General features: G+C 38.8%; 1 protein-coding gene and 1 pseudogene across 2 annotated transcripts in view; both read left to right on the plus strand.

Annotated features, from left to right (window-relative positions):
• Positions 1 to 19,356, plus strand: part of glis1a (GLIS family zinc finger 1a) — a 67,672-nt gene extending 48,316 nt beyond the window's left edge. The window contains exons 5-10 of the mRNA XM_085255070.1: positions 2,793 to 2,906; positions 5,923 to 6,049; positions 9,209 to 9,362; positions 15,259 to 15,392; positions 15,479 to 15,577; positions 16,104 to 19,356. Coding sequence (XP_085111196.1) covers positions 2,793 to 2,906; positions 5,923 to 6,049; positions 9,209 to 9,362; positions 15,259 to 15,392; positions 15,479 to 15,577; positions 16,104 to 16,246 — 771 coding nt within the window. The 3' untranslated portion in view covers positions 16,247 to 19,356. The remainder of the gene's footprint in view (positions 1 to 2,792; positions 2,907 to 5,922; positions 6,050 to 9,208; positions 9,363 to 15,258; positions 15,393 to 15,478; positions 15,578 to 16,103) is intronic.
• Positions 19,357 to 20,417: 1,061 nt separating this feature from the next.
• Positions 20,418 to 23,777, plus strand: LOC146553260 (uncharacterized; annotated as a pseudogene). Its single transcript, XR_014889530.1, has 3 exons — positions 20,418 to 20,941; positions 21,793 to 21,889; positions 22,144 to 23,777. The product of XR_014889530.1 is annotated as an uncharacterized LOC146553260 (transcript).
• Positions 23,778 to 24,039: the final 262 nt, after the last annotated feature.

Here is a 24,039-nt window from a genome sequence, read left to right on the forward strand (position 1 = left end):
ATGAGATGTAACAGGAGTCAGACATTCCAAACAATCTACTTTTCACTCATTAGTCCAACAGTGTCGAGACACAAAAGTCTTGAGGATTATCAAGATGTTTCTTCGTTTGTCTCTTTTTTTAATTGTTGAATCACAAAAACTGACCTTAACTGAGGCAAGTGAGTTCTTTAGAATGTTCTGGGTTCTTCTGTGACCTCCTGGATGAGTCGTCAATTTGCTCTTGCAGTAATTTTGGTGGGTCAGTCATTCCTGGGAATGATCACCACTGTTCCGAGTTTTCTCCGTTTGTATATAATGACTCTCACTGCGGTTCGCTGGAGTCCCAAAGCCTTAGAAATGACTTCATACATCTGTCTTCATTTCCAGACAGACAGATGTCAATGACAGAGGAGTTTCTCATCTGTTTCTTTAGATTGTAGCATTATTTGTTGTTATTGAGATCTTTTAGCCTACTTCCCTTTATTAGATGGGTCCTATTTTTTTTTTTAATTAATTCATCAATTTAAGGGGGAAATTACTTTTTCTCACAGGGCAAGTTAAGTTTGGATAGTTCTCTCCCTTAATAAATGAAATTATCATTTAAAAGCTGAGTTAAATTTTTATATTTTACAAAGATAAGTGTGACAAATATGCTGAAAGCTGCCATATTAGAAAGAAAAAAGAAATGATATTTCTTTGCAGTGTTTCCATATTAGATCTTCAGGCAAATGACTAATTACAGAGAAAGAAGTCATTTTGAAAAGCAGGGGTTTTCAAATGTTGTCTGGGATGCTCCACGCTAAGAAGCAGATAAAAAGTCATGCCCAAAACACCTCACTGTTGCCCATGGTGATTTGTTTTTCCTACCTCACTAAGCTCAGCTTTACTCTGCATTTCCTCCAGAGGAGATTGGAGAAACAATATTGCCTTGTCTGGTTCTTTTAAGATCAGAATTTAAACATAAAAACAACACGAAAGCATAGATCCACCCTGCTACGTGTCAACAGTCTAGGCTGGTGGTGGTACAGGGGTATTTTCTTGGCAATTTCTTTATCTTTTTTTCCTTTTTTTGGCACCCTTGGTGTAGTTTAAACACCACACTACACTACCTGAGTATTGTTGCTGACTATGTCTATCCCTTTAATACCACAGTGTACCTATCTTCTGTTGGCTTCTTCATAAAGCTCAGATCAGAGCTTTTTACAGATTCACTGTATTCAAATGCCCCCAACTGAGAACTTCTTGGATATGTTGGAATGCCAGATTCTCATCATGGATGTGCAGCATCAATAACAGCATCAATAACATCAACAATGTGTTGTTTTAGCTCTGACTTGTGCAACACCTCCTGGTTTATAATACAACACAAAATGATCAGTTTTAGTCAGATTTCGCTACTAATGTAACAGCAGCAAGTTTATCTGATTTCATTTAACAAATCACTCTTCGTCATAGTCTCTTTCATCTAGCACACAGCTGTGATCTCTGCTGTAATCTCAAACTTTTTTCGTAATCCCACGTACAAAGATGAGAAACTGGGCAGTGTTAACTACATCACAGCTCTCGTCACATTTTCTGCTAAAATGTCCTGAAAAATACGATCATCAAACCTGACGCTCATTATTTTTTTGACTTGTAGTGCTCACATCCCAGCACATAAACCCAAAAGGCTCAAATAAACACTGTACATGTGTTTTCATGAATGTATAATTGAATCCACCTGTTAAATACTTGGCAATGAAAAAGAGCGAATAAAAAAGAGATCTGAGATTCATGGCAATGAGCTCATTTATTCACTAAATTGTGAAATACAGTCATCTTACTCAACTTTCTACTTCGAAGTAAAATGATGAAAACCTGTCTGCATATAAGAAATGAGCTATTTGTACAGTAAAAAACATTTCAACACACATTCCACGATGTTACTCATTTTACTTATTTCAGGAGGACTCAGTTAACTGTAGTATTTTATATCATTACACCAGAAAATACTTTGTCTTCCAGCTGCTTTAGCCTGCTATGAAATGTTTATTCCTTCAGGAAATAATGTGCAGAAATAAATACTTTTATATGAATACAAAGACTGCAGGTAGCTCATACAGTTTACTTTATGAATGAAATGATTTATGGCTAAACTCTCTTCTCTCTTCCCCTCTTTTAAGCCTGCAGATGAAAGGTAAATATCCTCCCTTTCAGCTGAGGAGCACTTTATGTAAAATGTTGACAGAACTACATCTTCTTTCTTCCTCTGTTAGTCCAGTTGTCACAAGAAGTAGCCACATTTACGATCTTTATCCTAAATGTTTATGCCTTCAGTGTGGATGTGAGTCATCTGAACTTGTGCCATTATTTGTACACACATTTTATGTTTGACATCGTTGTATCTGATGAGACTATAAAATCATCATCGTGTTGTGAATATTATTCAGTTCTGGTGTAGAAAATTCGTAACCTTCTCAATACATAATGTAGGATATATAAGAGATGGTGTAGTCTGCACCTTACAGTAAATCTAATAATAACTCTCAAGCTCTGGGTTTAATTTGGCGTGTTGTGCTATTTTTGTTGTGTTTTCTGTGCAAAAAAAGGTTTGTTCTCCTTAGCTCAGTACTGAAATCAACATTGCTAAATTTTTGCAATCCGCTAGAAGAAGAGTTGCAGGAGAAAGTGTTCCCCAAAACACCAAAAAATAATTTGTGCTCTTTTTAATAGCAGCACACCTGTTTTCTTTTTATAACAGAAAGTTAAACCAAGGTGCTTCTAAATGTTCAGTCAAACTTCTCTCACCTCTCCTTCTTGTGGTTCATTCACAGAAACCATACGCCTGTCAGATACCGGGATGCACCAAGCGCTACACTGACCCCAGCTCATTACGAAAGCACGTCAAAGCTCATTCAGCCAAAGGCCTTCAGGAAAAGGAGGTCAAGGTAATGAACATTAAAACCTTTCTATGTTTTTAAAACTTGACTGTGTGTCGTTCAGAAGCAAAGGGAGGATTCAGAAAGTGTGGTTAGAAATAAAAAATTATGGCCAAAGCATTTTTAAAAGCAACCTGGGGACGTTTTTTTAAATTTGAGCTGCATTTTTTTTGCCCTTAATGGATGGTTTGGGTGGATAGTGGAAAAGACATTCAATAAAGGTCCGTCTAGCCAGGAGTAAAACATGCAGTGTGCACCCTAACCACTCACCTATCAGGTTGTCCAATAGTGGGGTCATATTTAAGCTTTTATTGGATGGGATCAAAAGTACATAATTTAAACCAGGATCACATCAGTGCCTTGTATTCCTGAGCCACCTTCACAGGGCTGAAATTTACTGGAATCAATTGATTATTTCTCAACAGCTTAACATCATAAAACATGAAATGTTTTAAGTTATATTACTTGATAGATTTTTTTTTCCTTCCCAATTTATTATACTTGACTGTCTGCAATTATACACAGCACATCTGGAGTTTGTATTTATGATGGATATTTGTCTTCTCTTGTTTGGAATACATGTTAAGTTGTGTTTCTTCTCATAATAATGAAAACAATACAAACTGCTATGAAGGCTCCACTCATTATTTGATGAAGTTATTAGGAGCAGCCATGCATGTTTTTGATTTTATTTCAGCACAAAACTTGAAGGTTATTATGACAAATGACAAAGAGGCTCTACAAACTAAAAACAATGTCGGCAACTGTCCCACATTTGGTAAAAAACAAGCATATCAGTACAAACACAACATAGCCGCCGCTATCAACCACATTGATGAAGCGGTGATCATTTGGGTTTCTTTTGCAGCCACAGGACCCGGGTACCTTGCAGCCACTGAGTCAAACATGAACACCTCTGTATACCGATATTTAGATTCAATATAAGGCCATCTGTCCTACATTTATATCTTGCTTATACTGGGTCATGCAACAGGACAATGAGTCCAAAAACAGCAAAAACTCTACAACAGAATGGTTAAAAAGGTGTTGCAATGGACCTCAGGCTGATTGAAATGTTGTGGTGGGACCTTAAGAGAGCTGTACATAAACAAATTCCTGCAAACCTCAATGGACTGAAGCAACGTTGAAAAGACGAGTGGGCCAAATTTCCTCCACATATTAATAAAGTCATACAGAAAACAATTATTTCAGGTTATTGCTGCTAGATCATAGGGTGAACTTAGATTTCGAAACCTTATTATTCACATGACTGCATGTTTGTATTTAACCTCATTTTAAGCTGGTGACAAGACCCTTGAGGTTTAAAATGTCTTTCGCAACAGAGTCCTGGCCAACATAGACAGCTGCTTAATCAGCAGTGGTTACGGAACAATACTCACCATTATAAGCATACACATTTACATAAAATAAAGAATGAAAGACATATTAATCAAAAGCCAAACTGAAGCATTTATGGTCAAGCCTAACATCTGGAGGCAGATGTCCTGCCTGCAGGTGCCAAATCATTTAAATGAACTTGAATTCATTTAAAATTGATCCAATTTGGAAGAAATGAGTGACCGTAAAAGCATGCAATTTCTGAACAAGGATTTTCTTTCTGTAAAAGTGACACACAAATAAAAGCTTTGCTTTCCTAAAAATATCAGTGAGTGTGCCATTCCCCAAATCTGGCATTTCAGTTAAAAATAGACAGCTTTTTTCAATAATTATTAAAACATAAAAATTGCCCCCCAAAAAAGGTTATGTTTTAAATTCCATAAAGACACACACAGTCATTCATGAGACCCTGAATAGAAAATCTGTAGCTAAAAATGAACAAGCTCAGGAAGAGAAAGTAAAACAGGGTTTTTTCTGGTGCTACATCTTGATTTTATTTCCTGATTGTTACCTCATGTTTAAAAGCAAATGAGATGCATGTTTGTTCCCGTTTAACCTTAAAGTTCAAAACAATGTTGTTCTTCCAGAATTTTTTTTCTTAACTATAGATAGTAGAGAACTGCTTCTTTATATAACTTTCAAAGAGAAAGGGGGCTTCTCGGGGGTTGCAGGTCTTATTTCTGGAGAACTACAGCAGCAGCAGGAGAGAGTGGGTATGTTTATGATTCAGTAGGATGAAATACAACAAAACAAAGTATTACACACACTCCCTGGAAGTCCGAATAGGGAGCCTATTGTTCTGCTTTATCTGGGCCTTGTTTGTTTTCTATGGCCTGTGAGTGACACTGGGGCTTTGTGTGTGTATTCGCATGCCTTGTTTGGTTTAAACAGAACCACGTGTGTTGGTAAGTTGTGACACAGTCGACACGCCCTGTGCTGCAGTAAACCCTGTGGGGCTAATTGGAACTTTGAAATATTAAAGATGAGCTTCTTAAGCTCCTCACGGGCATACATTTATTCGAGCTGATGTGTCACAGCGATTGAAGTTTCTGGCTTCGTGAACGCTACTTTGGGTGAGCATTTCTTGCTGATTATTCACGCCGCTTTTGTGGTTCCTGGGTGTCTGCCGCGAGCTTCTTCTGAATCCCGAAGCTGTCAATAAATTGTTTTGGAAAGTTCCGGGGGGATGTTCTGTTTAGCGCTGGAAAATAAAGCCAATTGTTTAGCCTTAACTTTGCTAGAACGTTTTTGGAATACGATTGCCTAATAAGATTTCTGGATTTTGTACCTCAAGAAGCTGGATCGCAAGATGAAACAAGAACCAGGCATCTGGTGCAAACTCATTTCTTTGATAAATGAACAGTAGAAAACCTCCTGCAGCTCGCTCACTGTGTTTTCAGTTGCTTTACTGAATGAAATCAAAAGAGAAGTCATTTAGTTTAAACTTGCATGGGAGCTGCGTTGCCCAACAGCATATAGTTGGAAGACAACTAAGCTGCAGCTTTAACGTAATTATTCTCATCCCTGCATGCTGGCAAACACCCACACTTGGTCACCAGCATGATAACACAGTGCTGTTATATGACATGTATCTATATGGCTGTAATGCGTTTTGTGTTGTTGTCAGGTTCAGGTGCACACGATGCTGGAATCTGACATCTTAAGTGACTGCCTGGCACGCCAGCATCTCCACAGCTCTGCCTCGTCGCACCAAAAAAACAGCTCACCTTTACCGGCTTTAGATGACTTCACAGGTATGTGCAGATGAAACGGTAGCAGAAGTCTGTGCTTAGCCTCCAGCGCCTCTCTGGAAATGAGCAAAACCCAAAAGAAAAGAGTAATTGCCCAAAACACCTGGGCTGTTAAGCTGTCTCTTTCATTTTCTCCCATGGCCTCATTTGCTCCTTTTCCTTTCCCTCCTCTCTCATTCCTTCGATGATAGCTCATCATGCCAGTGTTTACCTTGTCCAATTACTGGGCACCATGACTGTGGGCAAGTTGGCCTTCACCCCACTTGTCCTTCAGCTTCTCCAAACGGGTTTTCCAGCCAAGCTCTTTTTCTTTCCATTTCAATGGCTGAACCAGAATCAAGAAGCTGTCAGGTACACTGAGGCTCAGTTGGCCAAAGACAGTGGAGAGCGTCCAGGAAAGCTGTCCATGTCTATTACTTCAGACTACTCGCCGTTTTACTCAGAAGACTTTGAGGGAAAAGCCTCAAGCGGCACGCTATGAGCTATGTTTAGTCAGGGTGAAACAAGCATGTCAGTGTTTAATTTTGAAAAAATCCCAGGAGGACTTTTTCTTATCTCAAATGGCCAAATGTTATAGCCTGAAAACTGCTTTCTGTTGTGGTATACTAGGTGGATTTATGGTGACACACACTATCATTGTCAGCTTGGCTTAATATTGAGCTTAATATTGTGATATTGAGCATTCAGCCCCTGTAGGCTTGAAATGTGGCTCTGAAAGGTTTACAGAAAAATGGATTACGCTGACCATGGAAACTCCTCAAAGTCTGCTTGCAACATAGTCTAATCCCCATCTGTCCATATGTGCACACTGTGTGTAATATACTTGTATTTACACCAGAAATTGTTTTTCTATAGCACATTGAGTTGCTCATCAGTGGGGGGAAATGTCACTACTGCACGATAATTTGGAAGAGTTTCATTTAACTATAAATTGAGTATTTTAATATTTTCGACAGTTTTGTTTGCCTACAAGGAGCCAGACTTTCTTGCCATTTTTTAAAGTGGTCTTGAGCAATAATTCTCTAGGCTTTCTAAAGGTCTTTCAAAGCTTTTCTTTGAACATTGGCTGCTTTTTTTTGTTACTCATTTTTAGTCCAATCCTTGTAAAAGGGACCTAATTGAATCAGTGTTGTGTCTACACAGACAACTTTGCAAAGAACCCATTTTAAATTATGTCTGCAGGCACCTTGGTACCAACAATCTGTTGCAAAAACATAATTTCTTCCCAAACTTAACAAACACACCCACCAAATGTTAGGAAATACCTAACACAGGACTTGAGAGGAAAATCTAACCCCTCAGGTGATCCATCTACTGTTCACTGAAGCCTCATCAGAAATGTGAAGAGAGGCTGAGGTATGCCAAATTACTCAGTAACTGGACTGAAGATCACTGGCAACAGCTGTTATTGGGAAATGAATACGAATTAGAGTTTTATTGGCCTTTCAGTATTTATGGAGGAGGTCAGTAGAGCGGTACAAACATCCCTACAGCCATCTGTAAAACATGGAGGAGGCTCTGTCATGGTCTGGGGCTGCTTCTCAGCCAGCGGGGTTGGGGCGCTTGTCAAAATTGAATGATTGCAGAAGAGTACAGTCAGATTTTAATCCACCATGTTATACCATCTGCAAAGCATCTGACTGATATTAGTTCAATTTTTCACCATGAAAATTATTGCGGACAGTAGAAGCATACCTGGATAGAAGAGCCAACAGTGGAGCACTATCAGTCATGGACTGACTTCCTCAGAGCCCAAACATCAGCATTGTTGAAGCAGTGTTGCATTATCTTGACAGAGAAAGGAACAAGAGGCAGCCAACATCCAAAGATCTTTGAATGTCCTTCCAGAAGCCTGGAGAGCCGTTTCTGAAGACTACTTAAAGAAATTGCAAGACAGCTTGAGAGAATTCAGGCTGTGCTGAAAAATAAAGTGCAACACTGAGTAGAGTCAGCCTTTCATTTCTTTATATTTTATTGGTGTTTGTTATAATACAATTCAATACAGCTTGAACCCAGTGAAAATCATCATTACAGGTAGTGATGTGATAGTGATGTAGTAGGAAGATTTAACGGCACAGATGCTCAGCAACTTTTATTTATATATCAATCAATCAATCCATTTATTTATAAGGTCATTTAAAAACAACACAGGTTGACCAAAGTGCTGTACATAGTAAAAAAGTAAAAAAGTAGAAGAAACCCACACAAAGAACAAAGTAAAACACAATTTTAACACAATTAAAAGGTAGAGAGTAAAAATGTGTTTTCAGATGGGTTTTAAAAATGTTGGAAAGATCCTAATTTCAAGAGGCAGACTGTTCCAAAGTTTGGGCGCAGCTATCGCAAAGGCCCAGTCTCCTCAGTTTTTCAGCCTGCTTCTCAGCTGACCTGAGAGTTCTATTTGGAGTATTTTTAGTTAACAAATCAGAGAGGTATGACAGAGCTAATCCATTTAGAGATTTAAAAACAAGCAATAAAATTTTAAAATCAATTCTACAACGTCCTGGAAGCCAGTGTAAACAAGCCAAGACTGGGGAAATATGGTCATGTTTACGAGTGCCTGTCAAGAGTATGAAAATATATGAAAATAACCAGAGTACAGCCAGTTAGCAACTAGTTGAGTTAAGCCTCGACTGACAGGAAAGGTGTTGCAGGCTGACACAGATTTATTGCAACACCCTGGTAATCTTTCTGCATTTCTAAATGCCAGTTATCTTAAAACATTCACCAGTCTGTCTAAAACTAATCAAAGTCGTTCTGTCTGACTGTGATTGTTTGTGCAATTGCTGTGCAATTGAAAGTATTTACCCAGTGTATGAGGAGATTGCACACTCAGCCTCCGGGCAACCAGTTAGTTGCCACAACTACTTGCGGTCGATCTCTGACAGCAAAAGATGTGAGAATGAAAAGCATTGCAACACTTCCTAAACTTTTGGTGTTTGGAAAACTTGGCTACATGTAATTTGGCGTTGAAGTGAAATACGTTGCAGTTGAAGTTTCTAATGATTCTAATGTTAACTCCTACTCTATTGTAACTGTTATATACATCATCCAACCTTTGCTGCAGAGACCTCAGACTAGATGTGGGACCAGATGTGGAGGTGGATGCTCAAAATGTTTGGTGGAGCAGATTTACTGAGGTTATCTGTGGCTCTCTTTCAGGTGTGTACTCAAACAGCAGCAGCACCGCCCACAGTCGGGGGAATTCAGAGTTTCTGCCCCCATCAGCAGACTCGAGGTATCCAGGCCTGGAGGGAAACTTTGATGCTAATAGCCCAATATCTTCATTAACAAGCCCGGGGAGCATGAGAGAGGGGTGAGTGTAAGATCAGAGCAAGTTCAAGTTAAATGCGGTGCATCCCCTGAGCATTTATTTATTTATTCATACAACGAAGCTGGACTGGAAACAGTCCACTTAGTTTTTATAGCAGAGTAATAGATGTTTAGTGACTTGCTTATGGGCAGCAGTGGGCAGTAGTTAAATCTGATGGAAGTTTATCTTCCCCAAGGTTGCATCTTGTTGCACCATTGTGAATATTTTCTTTCATATAATAAAAAGCAAAGAAACATCTATCATTTTTAATTTCTACACTGTCATGTATTTCAACATTGGGCTGCTTTTATTTCTTGGGAAGGAGATTACTTTACTGACATTTAACAATAAAACAAGAGGCAAACGTAAAATAGTCAGTTCATCCAAATCACAAAAATAAAGAAAAGACATATTTTCCTACTTACCCCTCGTGGTGTCTGGCAAGGTTTTCAGTTATCTGCTGCTGGGATTTCTGCTGCCAACTCACTACAGTGGAGCTGAATAAGATCTCATGTGGCAGTTTTTATTCAGAGTTATTTTCTACTATAGATAAAAATAGTGAAAACTAACAGACCTCAATTTTATGCTCCTTTCTGTATCCTTTTCAAGGATTCGCCCCCAAAACCTCTGCTTTTATATGTCCTAAACGTATTGTTTAAACATATCTGGCATGTATTAAAGTGTTTCTAAGCTGCTTAACACTTCTGAGCAGTCCGGCTCTGTTCCATATCAAACACTGAAGCTTCAAAGTGATACTAAAGATTTCACAGTCATTTTGTTTTGCTTTCCCTCATCTCTGATTTCTAGAAAAAGCCAGAGAGATCCGAGCTTGTGCATTCTTGAATAAACCAGAGACATTATCACCAGAGATGGAGTTATGGCTTTGTGGTCGCACTGATTGGGTAGTTGGAGACCACAGAACTTATGTGCACTGTAAGCTGAGACAAATTTTCTCTAGGCAAGTATAAAAGTAGAAGTGAGACTAAAAAGATACAGCTGAAAGCCTCCAGGGCTGCAGTTTCTGGACAATAGGGCCTAAAATTATTGGTCATTGAAGGTTTGCCCATAAAGTAACTTTTATTGGCACTATAGTAAAAACAAAAACAGTCTGTCTAATAAAATAGCATCAATAAAGGCCAGAATAACATTTTTGTGGTTTAATAAATGATATAAAATATTACCATATAATGCACATTGTTTCATATGAAATTCTTCCAATATTTCCAAGGGTTGTTTTCAAGTGGCCTTTCGGTGTTTGGCTTAAATGTTAAGATTGGTTGTTTTCTCTGAGCACTGATTTCAACAGGTTTAAGCTTTAGGGTTCATCATTGACCCTTAGGGTTGAAATGAAAGTAGCAAAAGGTCTACTATGTATAGTTGTGACTTTTCCAGAAAGGCAGGCAGAGGAGATGCTGCCCAATTCATCAGCGAGAAAAGTGGACTAGACAAAAACATATCCTTCCATGATTTTGTGCCACTTGTCTTTTATTCTTTTATTTATGCCGACAGCCTCGTGTGTCTTACTTTACTTAGACCACTTAGAAGTGCAATTAACTAGAACTCCTTCACTGATAATACCTGAGTGTGATACAATACAGCTGATTTAAATAGCTAAATTACCTCCTTAGCGTGTCTTGAAGTTTTCCAGAGGCCTGGTAATGAACTAATCATTTGATTCAGGTTTGTTGACCCAGGGTAATATATCTAAAACCTGCAGGACACCGGCCCTTGAGGCCTGGAGTTCTCCACCCCTGGTTTATGGGATACATATTGACATTTAAGCCAACCTCACTTCTATCCCTTAGTGATATTGTGCAAACTGCAAAAGTAGTCTGCATGTTTAAGTGATGGCGAATCCACTGATTAGAATTGAAGCTGAAGAAGGTTTTTTATTTTTTTATTTTTTGGTCAATGTCATCTTTTTTGAAAGGATTCAGATTTGACCCTGACTGCTAAAGCAAAGTGCATTGTATTGATTAGACACATATCTGAGATTGTTTATGGAAATGCTTAGTGATTTTTAAAATGTAAGAAATATGTATCAATGGAAATTTGTCTCAACGCAGAAGCTTTTTTTTATTGCAAGATCTTTATTTTTTTTTTTCTTATGATTACAAATGAAAAAAGTCCACTTCTGTTTTTCAGATATTCTTACACGTTACAGTTAGTTGTTCCTCTTTGAAAACTACTCAAGAAGTTATTGTATTTGTAGTGATAAAACTACATCATAAATGTATGTGTGCCAGCCACAGGCCTTGGGTTGAGGAGATTGTATTGTGTCGGTCAACCAATATATATACAAGAAAACACAGAATTTGTAAGTACTATTTGATCTGGATTTCATCACATATTTCACTTCTAAAACCACTTTAAAGTTTACAAAACAAATACAGATTTTAATAAATCAAACATTTGGATGCTTTTGTGCATTTTTAGGAACTTTGCTCACCTCTCTCAGAATCTCTCCGCCTTCCTAAAATGTGCAGCTACAGTAGAGCTTCCATGAAGCTATGCACAATCCGTCCATTGACGTCTCTTTATAGCAGCGGAGGATGTCATTGAATCCCACTGGTGCCCACAGTATATGACAACCTGCCAAAGCTAATACCAGACAAGCACTTGATTTTCCACAAAATGACTTAGACGAGAGACGTTAAACACGTGAAAGTAAATTATCTTTTCTTCATGGTGCAGGCAGCATCATGCTCTGACCTCATAGGGAGGCCAATGTTTACTCTGGCTGTAATGAGCCATTTTGACGTCTTTTAATAATTTACAGAGGCCCGCAGTGAGGCTTGTCCATCAGTTTAGTATTTGTGATGCACAGTGTTTGTATATATTGTGCGGTTGGAAGAGAGAGGTAGCGTGGTGCTGGATTTGCATTTTTTTGCAGCAGCGTGTCCATCAGATACAGGCACACTAACCAGGATAGCGCTCACACAGAAACACTATTATACACGTTGAAGGAAGGCGATGTAATGAAGTTTATTTTGCAGAAACTCCAAGTGACATTGGACCTAAATAGCCGCTTTAAGTGAAATCCTTCACTTTTTTTACTTGCTGTAGCTCTAAAATGAAATGCTTGTGCTGTAGTTTCCCTAAGCACTTAGTGGTAGCACTTAGATCCCATTAAATCTCCATCTGTATTGCACAGATTTAACGTAATCCCCTGTGATCCATTAAATCCATATCACCGAAATACTTTCAAAATTCTAATTCGAAACATCAGGTTTGTGATCATAAGCTGGCACCAATTAAATGCAGCACAATGCGCAGAAGATCTTAAATTCTGCAAGCTGGATTCCTTTCATTCTGCATAAGCAGTAAGGATGGCAGCTGTAGTTAGTAAGAAAAACGTGAGTCCTGCAGAGGGTCAGTTGGTAAAATATGATCAGACAAAAAGTTTCCTGAGGTTTACTGACAGCCGCGTCCTCAGCCCTGGGCCCTCGGTAAGCTCGTGCATGTGAGCAGTTGGGCACACCGGCCACAAAGTGACAGATCGACCCAGCACAGCTCAGACATCTCAACTATGTTGTTGCAACATTACAAGAATGTAAGCCGTGGCGCAGACGGCGTTGTTTATAGTTAAGGTCAGCGCTGATGGTTCAGGGGCCAGTGAGGGGAAATTCAAAGATGTGTTGAATTCTTTTGCCTTGCAGTCATTGCAGCACATTCATTTCAACAGCCACGCTATATCAAAGGCCACGTTGTTTACATAATACTATACAAAACCTGGATTTTATTACCTCGGGAAGCCACAGCCATCTGTAAGTTATATCAGTTTGGGTTTCAAAAAGTCCTTCTGATTAATTTTGGCTTTTATTGTATTTCTCCAATGAAAGCAGAGACTGTTAACTTAAATGTAATAGCATCTGACATGGGAAATGGGTAATAAAGAGACTTGGGGATGATAAATGAGAGATATGTAAAGAAATCTCCAAACATTTCCTCTTTTTATAGCTGATCAGATGCGAAAATATACGATGTTCAGACCAGCAGCCATCGGTATCTCTGACAAGGCCTGGCTTGTTTATGAAGCCCACTAAAAGTCTTCCAGCAGAAACCAGTGCTGTTTGGCTCTCTGGGGACCAATATGCTGCAGTACATCATCCAGGAAAGCCTTCAGGCCACATGAAATGCTGAGAGTGGGCTCTTTGAAGGTGGAAGGGGGGCACTTGAATACCGTACGGGGTTTTTTTGTTTTTTTTTTCAGCTGCGTATCTCCTTAGAGAGAAATTCAGCTGCCTTTCTTTCTTCTCGTCGACTTGGCTCCACTGACTCATTCGTTTCCATGTTGAGTCAGAGTGTTTGTGCACAGTCAGCACATTCTTGCAGCAAAGAGATGGATACAGCTCTCTGCAGCACATTACCCTCCTGAGGTGGAAACGCTTTCTTATACAAACTGCACTGTTTGCAGAAGAGAAGTGTTTACATGTTTCTGATGTATACAGCGGTCAGCTGATGTTTATCTGATTTAATTACCTGAAAACCTCGTGCCCTGGGTTCATTGTATCAGAGTCAGTGTTGTTGCTTACATTGATTGAAACCTTCCCTATGAAATAATTTTCACAATTTAGTTTAATACAACTAAGATTGAAGTTCCATCAATCAGAGAGTTACAACATCATTATCGTTTTACCATAATATTTATTGGCTTGGAAAACTTGTGTTGAATTTTATGGTGCTTAACAAACGCTGATATACATCTCAGTGTGACAGAAACTTTCAGCAGTTCAGCAGAAGTGAAGGTCAGGCCAAAAACAGCATTAGTGTAGAAACAGGCCGGGCTGAGTCAGTCACATACAGGATCAATTCTCTGGAAACTTCATTTCCACTTTAAAAAAAATAAATAATAATTTTTGAGTTAAACCATCAAACCTGTCACTTTCAACTTGTACTTAGATTTGGTCTTTAAATGGCTTCAGTAGGACCTGTTGACACGTAGCACTCCATCACTATGATGAATGTGGTCAGTGTTTATTCATTTTAACACTGAAACACACGCAGTAATCAGTACTGGAGTTTAAAGTTAACCGTGTTTGTGGAGAATAGTTTGATGTTACTAACTTTAGAAATCTTAAGTCATCTCTTATTTCTTTATGGTTTACTTCCAAGGAGCTGGACTTTCTTGTAATTATTTAAAGTGCTCTTGAGCAACAGTTCTGCAGTTTCTGGAGGTCTTTAAAAAAAATTTTCAAAGAACTATTAACTGAAAACTTATCTCAATGTGGTGTGGAGTGTGTCCTTAACCTCCTAAGACCCGAACTCTTTCATGGCATTTTTTTTTTTCTTTGCTATTTGGGCTGATTGGAACCTGATGAATATAAAAACAAAGAATTACCAGATTTCTTTATTTTTTTACCTGATTTTTGTTTCTTTGAAAAATTAGATCCACTTATGAGGACATTCGTCTTAAATTTCAGTAGAACGGTGGCAGTATAATGTCCTCGTAAGTGGATATCAGGCCCTTGCAGAGTAAAATTTAGTATTGTGGTCTAGACAACCCATAATGTGATGTCCACATATGTGGACGCCAGGTCCTAGAAGGTTAAGCAAACTGGTCCAGTTTTGCCTAAAAAACAAAAGGAAAAGTGATGGGCCTAAAAATGATCTACGGCAGTTTCTGAAAGTCATGTCCTTAAGAAATATTTAAAAAATCTACCAAAGACCTGACGCACGACCTGAAAAAGGCATCTGGCCCATCAGTTGATCCATCTACTGTTATCTGTCTACTTGAGAATAATCAGGAATGATTTCACTGGTTGGATGTCTGTGAAGAAGCCATTTATAAGGAAGGTGAGCAAGCAGAAAAGAGTTTTTACCTTACAGTATAAAGCGCTTTGAGGCAACTGTTTTTGTGATTTGATGCTAGATAAATGTTTATGTTGTGCGTTTCCAGGAACAGACCAGCTTCTTTGTTTGTGTCCGCTGACGTGATCCCAGCGAGTCCCTGCTCAGACAGAGTAGATGTCCGGCTGCAGGGCTTCCAGAAAACCTACAACCACCAACAGCAAGTGTTCTCGCAGCAACACGGTACAGACAACATCAAGTCAAGTAATGTGAGCGAGGCGTGTGTTCAATGCCATGCTTCATCTTCGTCTACTCTGTGATTCTCCTAGGCTGCCTGTATGGAGAGGGAAAGATGGCTCAGGCACCCAGCGATGGAGGTTTTGAGCCTGCAAGTTACTTCACCAACCAGCCCGCCTCCCACTCTACAGGTGAGACGTCAACTACACAAATGTAGCTTGTTGCTAACTATATCTGTGGTAACCTGTAGTTTTATTTCAGAGCTGAAATAAGCTTTCTAATGCAATTTTAAAAAGATCTATATAGCTGATAATTATCTGACTAAAGAGTAAAACTTTACTGAGGCTAATAGCTTTTTATCCGCTTGTTGTCCATTTGGTCAATTGAAGGTTTTTAGAGACTTTTTACTAAAAGCAGCTACTGAAAGTGACACTATAAGAACAGTGGGAGCAAACTGAGACTAAACATTTACTGAGCAGACAGATAAACAGTGAGCTGTAGTAGGTTTTAATATTGCCTCATGGTTTCCATGCTGTTATTTGATGCCATTTATTATAAAACATTGATTATAATTGCTCAAACAATTATGAAGGCAACTATCTGTTTGCATTTTTTTTTTAAAACCTCCAACTAAACTCTTTCCCATATGTAATAATAAAACCTTTCACATTTAAATAACTCATTTGCTGTGTTGTTTTTTTTTTTCCCTTCTGTCAGGGTTTGACTTGCTGCAGGACCTGCAGGGTCAGGCGGGGGGCGGTTACTCCTTGCCTCCCTGCCCAGACGACAGCTTCCTCTTCCAGGCAGGTGGTGTCGACCGCTGCCTCAGTCAGATTTACTCCGTCTATCTGGACTCGTGATGGACACCCAGAAATATTCTATGCAGCATGAATGCGACAGCTGACAATCACTCACTTGTGTATATATATATCTAAGGAGCATTTTATCAGCATTGTTCCTTTTTTGGCAAGAGAAAAAAGCCAGTGGGAGTTTAAATGGTACAAAAATAACTAGAGGCTGAAAAACTCTTGTTAAGCTGTGGATCTGTGGACAAACAAACAAATGGCCAAAAGGGAAAATCACAGAGAGACAGTACTGTGCAAGAGTCTTGACCCACCCAACATTTCTTTATATTTCACTAGCAAAATGGGAAATAGGCAATGCCATTTGTTGAAATGTTCAAAGATATAAGGCAGAAACAGTGTTTGCAGATTTCTAAAAAGCTTGAAAGTCAATATCTGGTATGATGCTTTCATTTAATTTCTTTAAGTAGTCTTTAGGAAATGTCCTCCAGACTTCCTGAAGAACATTTAAAGCTTTTCTTTGGATGTTTGCTGCATTGAGCTCTGTGCTCTGTCTACATGATCCCACACTGTTTCAGTAATGTTGAAACAGGGAGCCCAGTTCATGACCGATACTGTTCCGTTGTGTGTTTTTCTATTCAGGTAAGCTTTTACTGCATCTTCAGTGTGTTTGGGAGCGTTGCCACTAAGATGATTATCAGACGGTACTGAATGGTGGACCGAAATCTGACAGTATCAGATCTGACAGGATCCCCAAGGGCATGTCTGTCAGATGATAATACTATTACTAGAATAGCGTTATAAGCCTGCCACTTCTTCGTTTGTCCCTTGCTTGTTCAGTTCCCTAAAATTCTTTAAAGATGCTGCTCAGAGGTCAGTGTAAAGTGGCTTAATAAACAAAAACATTCCTGTGAAAATGCTCAGGTACAAGCTCTAACCAGTGTCCAAAGAAAAATGTTGAAAGACTTTCAGAAAGCCTGGAGGGCTATTGCTCAAGAGCACTTTAAAGATTACAAGAGTGTTTGGCTGCTTGGAAGTAAAGTATAATGAAATTAGGAGTTGGTCAAGATTTCTGCACAGTATTCTCAGTAGCAAAGTAGCAATGACTTTTTTTTTTTCTAAATTCAAAAATGACCACAACATTTGTGTTTTCTGGATAGAAGGAGCTGCAGACTTCATTTTATTTGTCTTTGTCTCCAATGTTGATCTTAGCTAGTGAGGACACTTCTGCCTCTGCAGTGGCTTGGTTTGTAGGAGATAATCAAAGAAGTAATCCATAATGCAATGCTTCCCAACCTCGTGTGGGTACACAAAGTGGAATGTAGAAGATGATTACAAAGACATCAGTAAAACGAAACATCCACATTCACAAAATGTTCTAATTTCATATTTTCTTGTTGTTTGTGTGTAAATATGTTTTTTTAAATGTTTGCAGTCCTCACAGTGATTTAGATAAAACAGTGGAGGTTCAAGAATAACTCAAAGACATAAAGTTGTAAATAAAACGCTCAGATTCAGCTTTTTAATTCAACACATTCAGCAGTTTAAACATTTCAAAGCTTAGTCCAGCGTTTGGGAGAGATTCTTGCTGTGTGTTTATCCGGCTTACATAAGAAGACCGATATCTCTTTCTTGTTGTTGTATTAACTATGAAGTTACAGCTACCAGCTGGTTAGCTGAGTGCGGGATAAAGACTGGAAACAGCTAGCATGGGTCTAACAAAAGCAATAAAATGGACCTAAAAAACATCCACAGAAGATGCTTTCAGCTGCTCCCTTCTTTCCAAGGGGAGGCGTAGCAAATGGTTCCAACCATTTCCTCCTGATAATCAGTCTATTCATTTATGTTTCCAATGATATCTCATGTGTTTGTGTGGCCTCTGATCCAAAGAGACAGGAAATCACAATAAAGTTAAACTGAAAGATACTTTTTTTCCTGTAGTTCTCAGGAGGATATACACTCGGCTTTGCTGATGCAGTGTCCCTCCCACATTCATCCAGGCTTGGTTCTGGCACTGAGGGAGTACACTGGCTTGAGTCACTAGAGGCTGGGTTTGTGTCTCCTCCCAGTCTTAATTTTTTTTTTTTTTTTTGTATGTATGTAAAACAAATGAGTCGACCACAAAAATGCTCAGTTGAATGTCTGAATAGAAATCTATAAACTGGAGTCTTAACATTTAGATGTGCTGTGAAGGGTTTTCACTTATTCAAAGCAAATTCATGTATGGAACCTCTGACATTTATAGTTTTATAAACATAGCCCACATCCTGTACAGCTGCAGTTTATGATGTCCTTGCCTGTAGCTACAGGTAGCACCTCAGTCAGTTACACAGAGGCCTATCAACAAATGTTGGTATTAAAGATATCTCAGACAATCAAACTACCTGCTGTGGTGACTCCTTATGAATAAAAGAGCAGCTGAAAGTAGCTTTTTAATAGAGCAGTGGAAGTTGTTTCATTTTATCCCGTTCATATGTGTGTGAAGTCAAAAGGATGAATTTTAGCATGCTTTATGGTGTGCACAACAATATTCTGTCTCAAGTAGGAAGCTTGGAAAACATTTTAAAGCTGTATGAAGCTTTAAAATGTCCTCGTGTGAAGCTAACCTAACCCAGCTGCAGCCTTACACTAAACAGTCATCATATGTAGCTCGCAACAAGAAAGACATCATCTGAAGATAATAATTTACTCCTTTAAGGTCATAGTGTGTGTTTGTGAGTAACCAGATTATCTTGTATCTGCAGTGTCAATGAGCAAACTCACTCTGCTTGTGACTAGAGGGGAAACTGCAGCAGATACCCAAAAGAGGGCTGCTGTATAGAAATGTTCCAGAAATGTCACAAAGGGGAGTTGATGTTGATGAAACAAACAAAACTATGCAATAAACTGCACTAAAATAAAGTTATTCTCAAAAACAGGACAGCAGTATAATCGTGTGACTCGTTTCTTCAGCGCGCTGCCTTTTATGTGTTTATTGTACAGTTTCAATCAGTGTTATTTTCAGTGTTTACAGTATCTTCTCTGCACTCTTTTCTGTCTCGGCTTAGAGACTTTGAGAAAATGACCAACCAGAAAATGTTTACACTGATTTTGTAGTAATTTTGTAGAGTTTTCTTACTGAACTGTATAAAAATGCATCTGTCTTTTATACCAAAATAAAAAGAATGTTTGTATTTGCTTGTTTTTGTTTTGTTTTTAAGTACTGAATCAGTACTGCATTTTAGTGTGAAATGTGACAAACAATGATTATAATTCTTAATTTTGTTATTTTGGGTTTTCCATGTTTAGAAGTGGACGATCTTGGTTGGGTAATGCTGCCATCTACTGGACCAGCTGGATCAAGTTCATTCCCACTCTAAATTGTAAGACTTTTGAAAGGTTACTAGCTACATTTCCTAGAGCAATAGTTATAAGAAAATGGTTTTAGAACATGAAATGATTGGATTATGCTGCATTAGAAACAAAAAACACAAGTACACATACTTCAGATTATTTTCAATCAAATTATTTATTTCTACATCCCTCCAGTTCATCTCAGTCATCTCAAGGTGCTTTTAATATTGTATTAGCATTCCTGCATGACCAACTACTTGGTGATGGTGCATTGAAGAGAACTCCCTGAACCAGCTTAAAGAGGGGCAATCATGCCATGACCGAATAGAGGAGGATCAACAAATAAGACAAAACACAAAACTACAGGCAAGAGCAGAGAAAAGTTACAGTAGTGCCATATAAACGCACTAGGAGTGAAAAGAGGAGAATTGGTGCATCATGGGAAGTCGCCCAGCAGGTTGGGCCTACAGCAGCACAGCTAATGCCACAGTCACATTAGAACAAAGCAACCAATCGGTCTGAATTTATAAGTCAGACAGCAGTTATTTGCTAACCTTTGTCTGTCTCCCACCAGCTTACCTTTACAACTGGCCACCCAAAGGTTTAGGGTGGTTTAGCATGTGGCACATTCAATCTCTGGGCCACCAGCTGCAACTATTTGCAATCAGTTGCCAAATGCAACCACGAATTGTTCCTAGTTGCAATGAATTAGCCATTCATTTTTTACTCTAGTGTGATTGATTCATAAATGATCATCCAGAATCTTCATGAAAAATGAAAGCTTTGAGTCTAATCTTAAAAGTAGAGAGGGTGTATGTCTCTGAGCTGGTTGCATAGGACAGAGGCCTAACACCTGAATCCTTTCTCTAACATTGTACTTTTAGAAACTCTAGGAACCAACAACAAGCCTGCAGTCTGAGAGCAAAGTGCTCAGGTTAGCTAAAATGATATTGTGAGGCTTTTAAGGTATGACAGGGCCAGATTACTCAGCACTTCTCCCTTTGTAGTCCTCTGTTAATACACTTCCTGCAGGATTTAGCAGCACTAGCCATGTAATCAATTCAGCTGCTCTTCATCAGAGTTAAGACGATGTTACATAGAGGTCAGGAAGTCGAGAAGTTCATATTAAAAAGACAAATGCAGGGAAACAGAGTGAGGCAGGTCCGGGAAGAGAAGCTGATAGCTCAAAAGGCTTCAATTAAATATATAGAAACCAGGTCTAATATTCAAAATATACTGTAATGACGATGTTACCGTCTACTACAGTAGGGGGCGACTTGCACCTTTAGTCTAACCACAGTAAACCTAAAGACGAGGAAGTAAAGTTGCCCATGAACAGTCTGTCACGTAATTTCCTGCAACCTGTGGAGGTAACTGTCGCGGAGGTCCGTCTGCATCTGTTTTTGTTTTCTCACAGCGGTAAGAATATTTTCTAAAGTTACGTTACATTAAACTTGAATATACCGAAGAATCTAGTGTGTGACAGTCTTAAAGTGTTAAACCTGTCAAAGCGAGTGTTTGTTTTTAGCTGTCAGCGCTTGAGATAATCACGCATGCGCAGACCAGAACGTCCTTTATTGGTCACAGCTGATTGGTGTAGAAAAAGGTTCTTCAATACTTTATCTGAATTGATAGACACTTTAAATATTTACTGGTTTGACGGGGTTTTGTTATATTAGTGTGAATTTGAAGGTTCAGTGTGTGTGTGTGTGTGTGTGTGTGTGTGTTATTGTTCATTGTTCAGTCTGTTGTGTGGCTGATGATGATTTTTATTTGTCAGAGAGGCAGAAAACATATTTTGGATAATAAACTGCATTTGGTAGCAAAATTGTTTCTTTTTGAATCAGCTTTAAAATAAATTCTTACATATAGCTCATTTTTAAGATTGTGACTCTTGGAGCTTACTGTGACTCTTGGAGCTTACTGTGACTCTTGGAGCTTACTGTGACTCTTGGAGCTTACTGTGACCCTCGCAGTTGACAAGCCTAACAACGTGTAAGGAGACGGTTGGCATTTAACCTAGTCACTGTCCTGGAAACCGGCTCCTAATGTGGGCTGTGTAGTTTATTCTTTCATAATTTATAAAATAACCACATAGAACAAGTAATAATGATAATAAAAAAACTGTTTTCCAGATGCATCCATCCATCATCATCATATGTTTTATTTTTGTATAAAGGAAAAAGTAAATAAAAATATGATGAAGGATGCATCCATCCATAATTAAGACTGGATGCCAGTTAAAGAGTAAAACTGGGAATTGTTTATAGCTGGGCTGCCCTCTGTGTCCCAAATTCACCACCACACGTGCAAGGACCATGTGCAGACATCTGGAGTCCCACATCAAAAATGCAGTTTATTTCCAAGGTAAGCTGATGACAAGAGGAAATAAATGTGGGCTTCTTTTGATTAACAGCGTTGCATTTACCGTACATTTAAAGGTCAACAGTTTTACTTACTCTTACCAACTCTGATTTGGAGTCAGTAGATCAGCTTTAGAAGAAAGCTAGAGTTACTTTGAAAGAAACATGATTTTTAAATATTTATGCCATCGCATCACTGAGTAAAATCACAGCTGGACAGCTAAATTCCTAACTGTGATGTATGGCTGTCCCTTGCAGATACAAACATTTGCAGATGCAACCTGCCTTGCCGAGACACGGGTCATTACCACTGCCCGCACTGTGAGAAAACAATCATGCGCAAAGAGGATATGACATTACACGTAACTGGATGTCGAAACACATGTGATACAGTGCCACCTTCGGCAGAAATCAGGGCACCTGCATCATCGTCATCATCCTTTTTCACTCCCTGTGCTCCCCAGCAGAGGTCAGCGCAGCCTCCTTTGGAGCGTAACCTTCCCACATCAGCTGGAGAGGACTCTGTAATGTCAGACCATTGTTGCACACTTGTGTCACCTGTTGACACTCCGCCATCCTGTCAGCCAAACTCGGCTCCCCCTCCAGATGCCTGTAAACCACCTGCCGAGGCGGCACAGTCTGAAGCCACAGAGCTGCTCTCTTCACGTGTGATGTATTTAAAGTCAGTGAAGTGCCCTCACTGCGCCGTCGTTCTCTACAAAAAGAACTTATTGGTGCACATACAAAGAAAACATTAAAGCTGCATCTCATAGTAAAAGCAAAGGTGTTAGTAAAGCTTATGGCCTCTTTGACTTCCCAAAAGGCATTCATGTGAGACTTGGATGACTGAGCTGCCTCAGAACAACAGTGGGGGCTGTTCAGTGGATCATTGACAGTATGTGGAGAAAAACACAGTAGAAAATTTGCTGACACATATGTATTCCACACTGAATTGATTATATTTTGGTCTTTATATTATAATTTCTTGTTTAGAGGGAATTCAACATATTTTTTTGCACTTTATTAAAGGAGCTTTGTTTGGTTCACAGTTCCATATGAGTTTAGGTCTCCTCTGCCTCCATGTAACCTCTTCTGATTGGTTGCCTATCACAAGCATAAGGCTTGAACAGCAGATGGATGGAGCTTCTTTGTGGCTGAGATGATCATATTTGGGATATCCACTCTCACTGGCATCATACAGATCCAAAAGTATAGAAGATCGCCTGAAACTGAGTGTTCAAGTTAATTATTCAGTGGTCAAAGATCACAACATTTTGACAATACCTGAAATATTTATGTACCAAGTCTTATAAAATTTCACTTAAAAGGGAAACCAGGTTAAATGTGTCAATATTCAGAATAGAGAAAACAAAATCTGGAAAGTTTTCAACTTTACGTCTCAGGAACAGCTGGTCAAATTTTGAGAGTGTGTTGGTTTAGGCCGAGGCAGAAGTCCTAAAAAAACTAACTCTGTGGAGCAGAGCATCAGTGAAGCTGGCCCGTGCATATCTTTGTAGTTGCAATCATGTATTTGCAGTTTCCCTTTCAAAGCAGGAGAGCCACAATACAAGGGGCATCGAGATGATCAGTATTTTATTTATTTTAAAGTGAGTGAGGGAATGAATTTGCAGTGTGTAACGTTTCTGTCAGAAATCGGTCCATAATGAACACAAGTGCAGTAATTGCACTCTGCAGTAAGCCACTTTCATTTAGTTTTTTTCTTCTTCTCTCATCTGAAATTTGACTGTTATTTTATGAAACCTTTATTAAATCTTTTTCAAACTGCCACAATTACTGGGACTTGGAACAATCGGAAGTTTCTAAGATGAATTTTTGAATCTTCCAGTATATAAGTCTGACTTTAATAAATGCCTATATTTCAGAGGCAATACTCCTTCACTTTTACTTGAGTAATAAAGTTGAATCGTTGATTCAACTCTTGCCAAAGTATCTGTACCCCTGCTAAAGTGACAAGTGTGTTTACTTGTGCCATTAATTAATTTTTGATATTAATAGTTCTTTATGTAATTCCCTCTGGGATTAATAAAGTGTTCTGATTCTGATTATTTACTGTTGGAACAGCAGCATCCTGTGGGTTGTGGATTATACGAGTCAGACATTTTTCTCAGCCACTTTCAGCTGTTTTTAGTGCAT

The sequence above is a fragment of the Mchenga conophoros genome, linkage group LG18 (assembly GCF_057382185.1).
Source record: "Mchenga conophoros isolate Kocher_MC1m ecotype Shallow Benthic linkage group LG18, M_conophoros_male_GT1.1, whole genome shotgun sequence".
NCBI lineage: Eukaryota > Metazoa > Chordata > Actinopteri > Cichliformes > Cichlidae > Mchenga > Mchenga conophoros.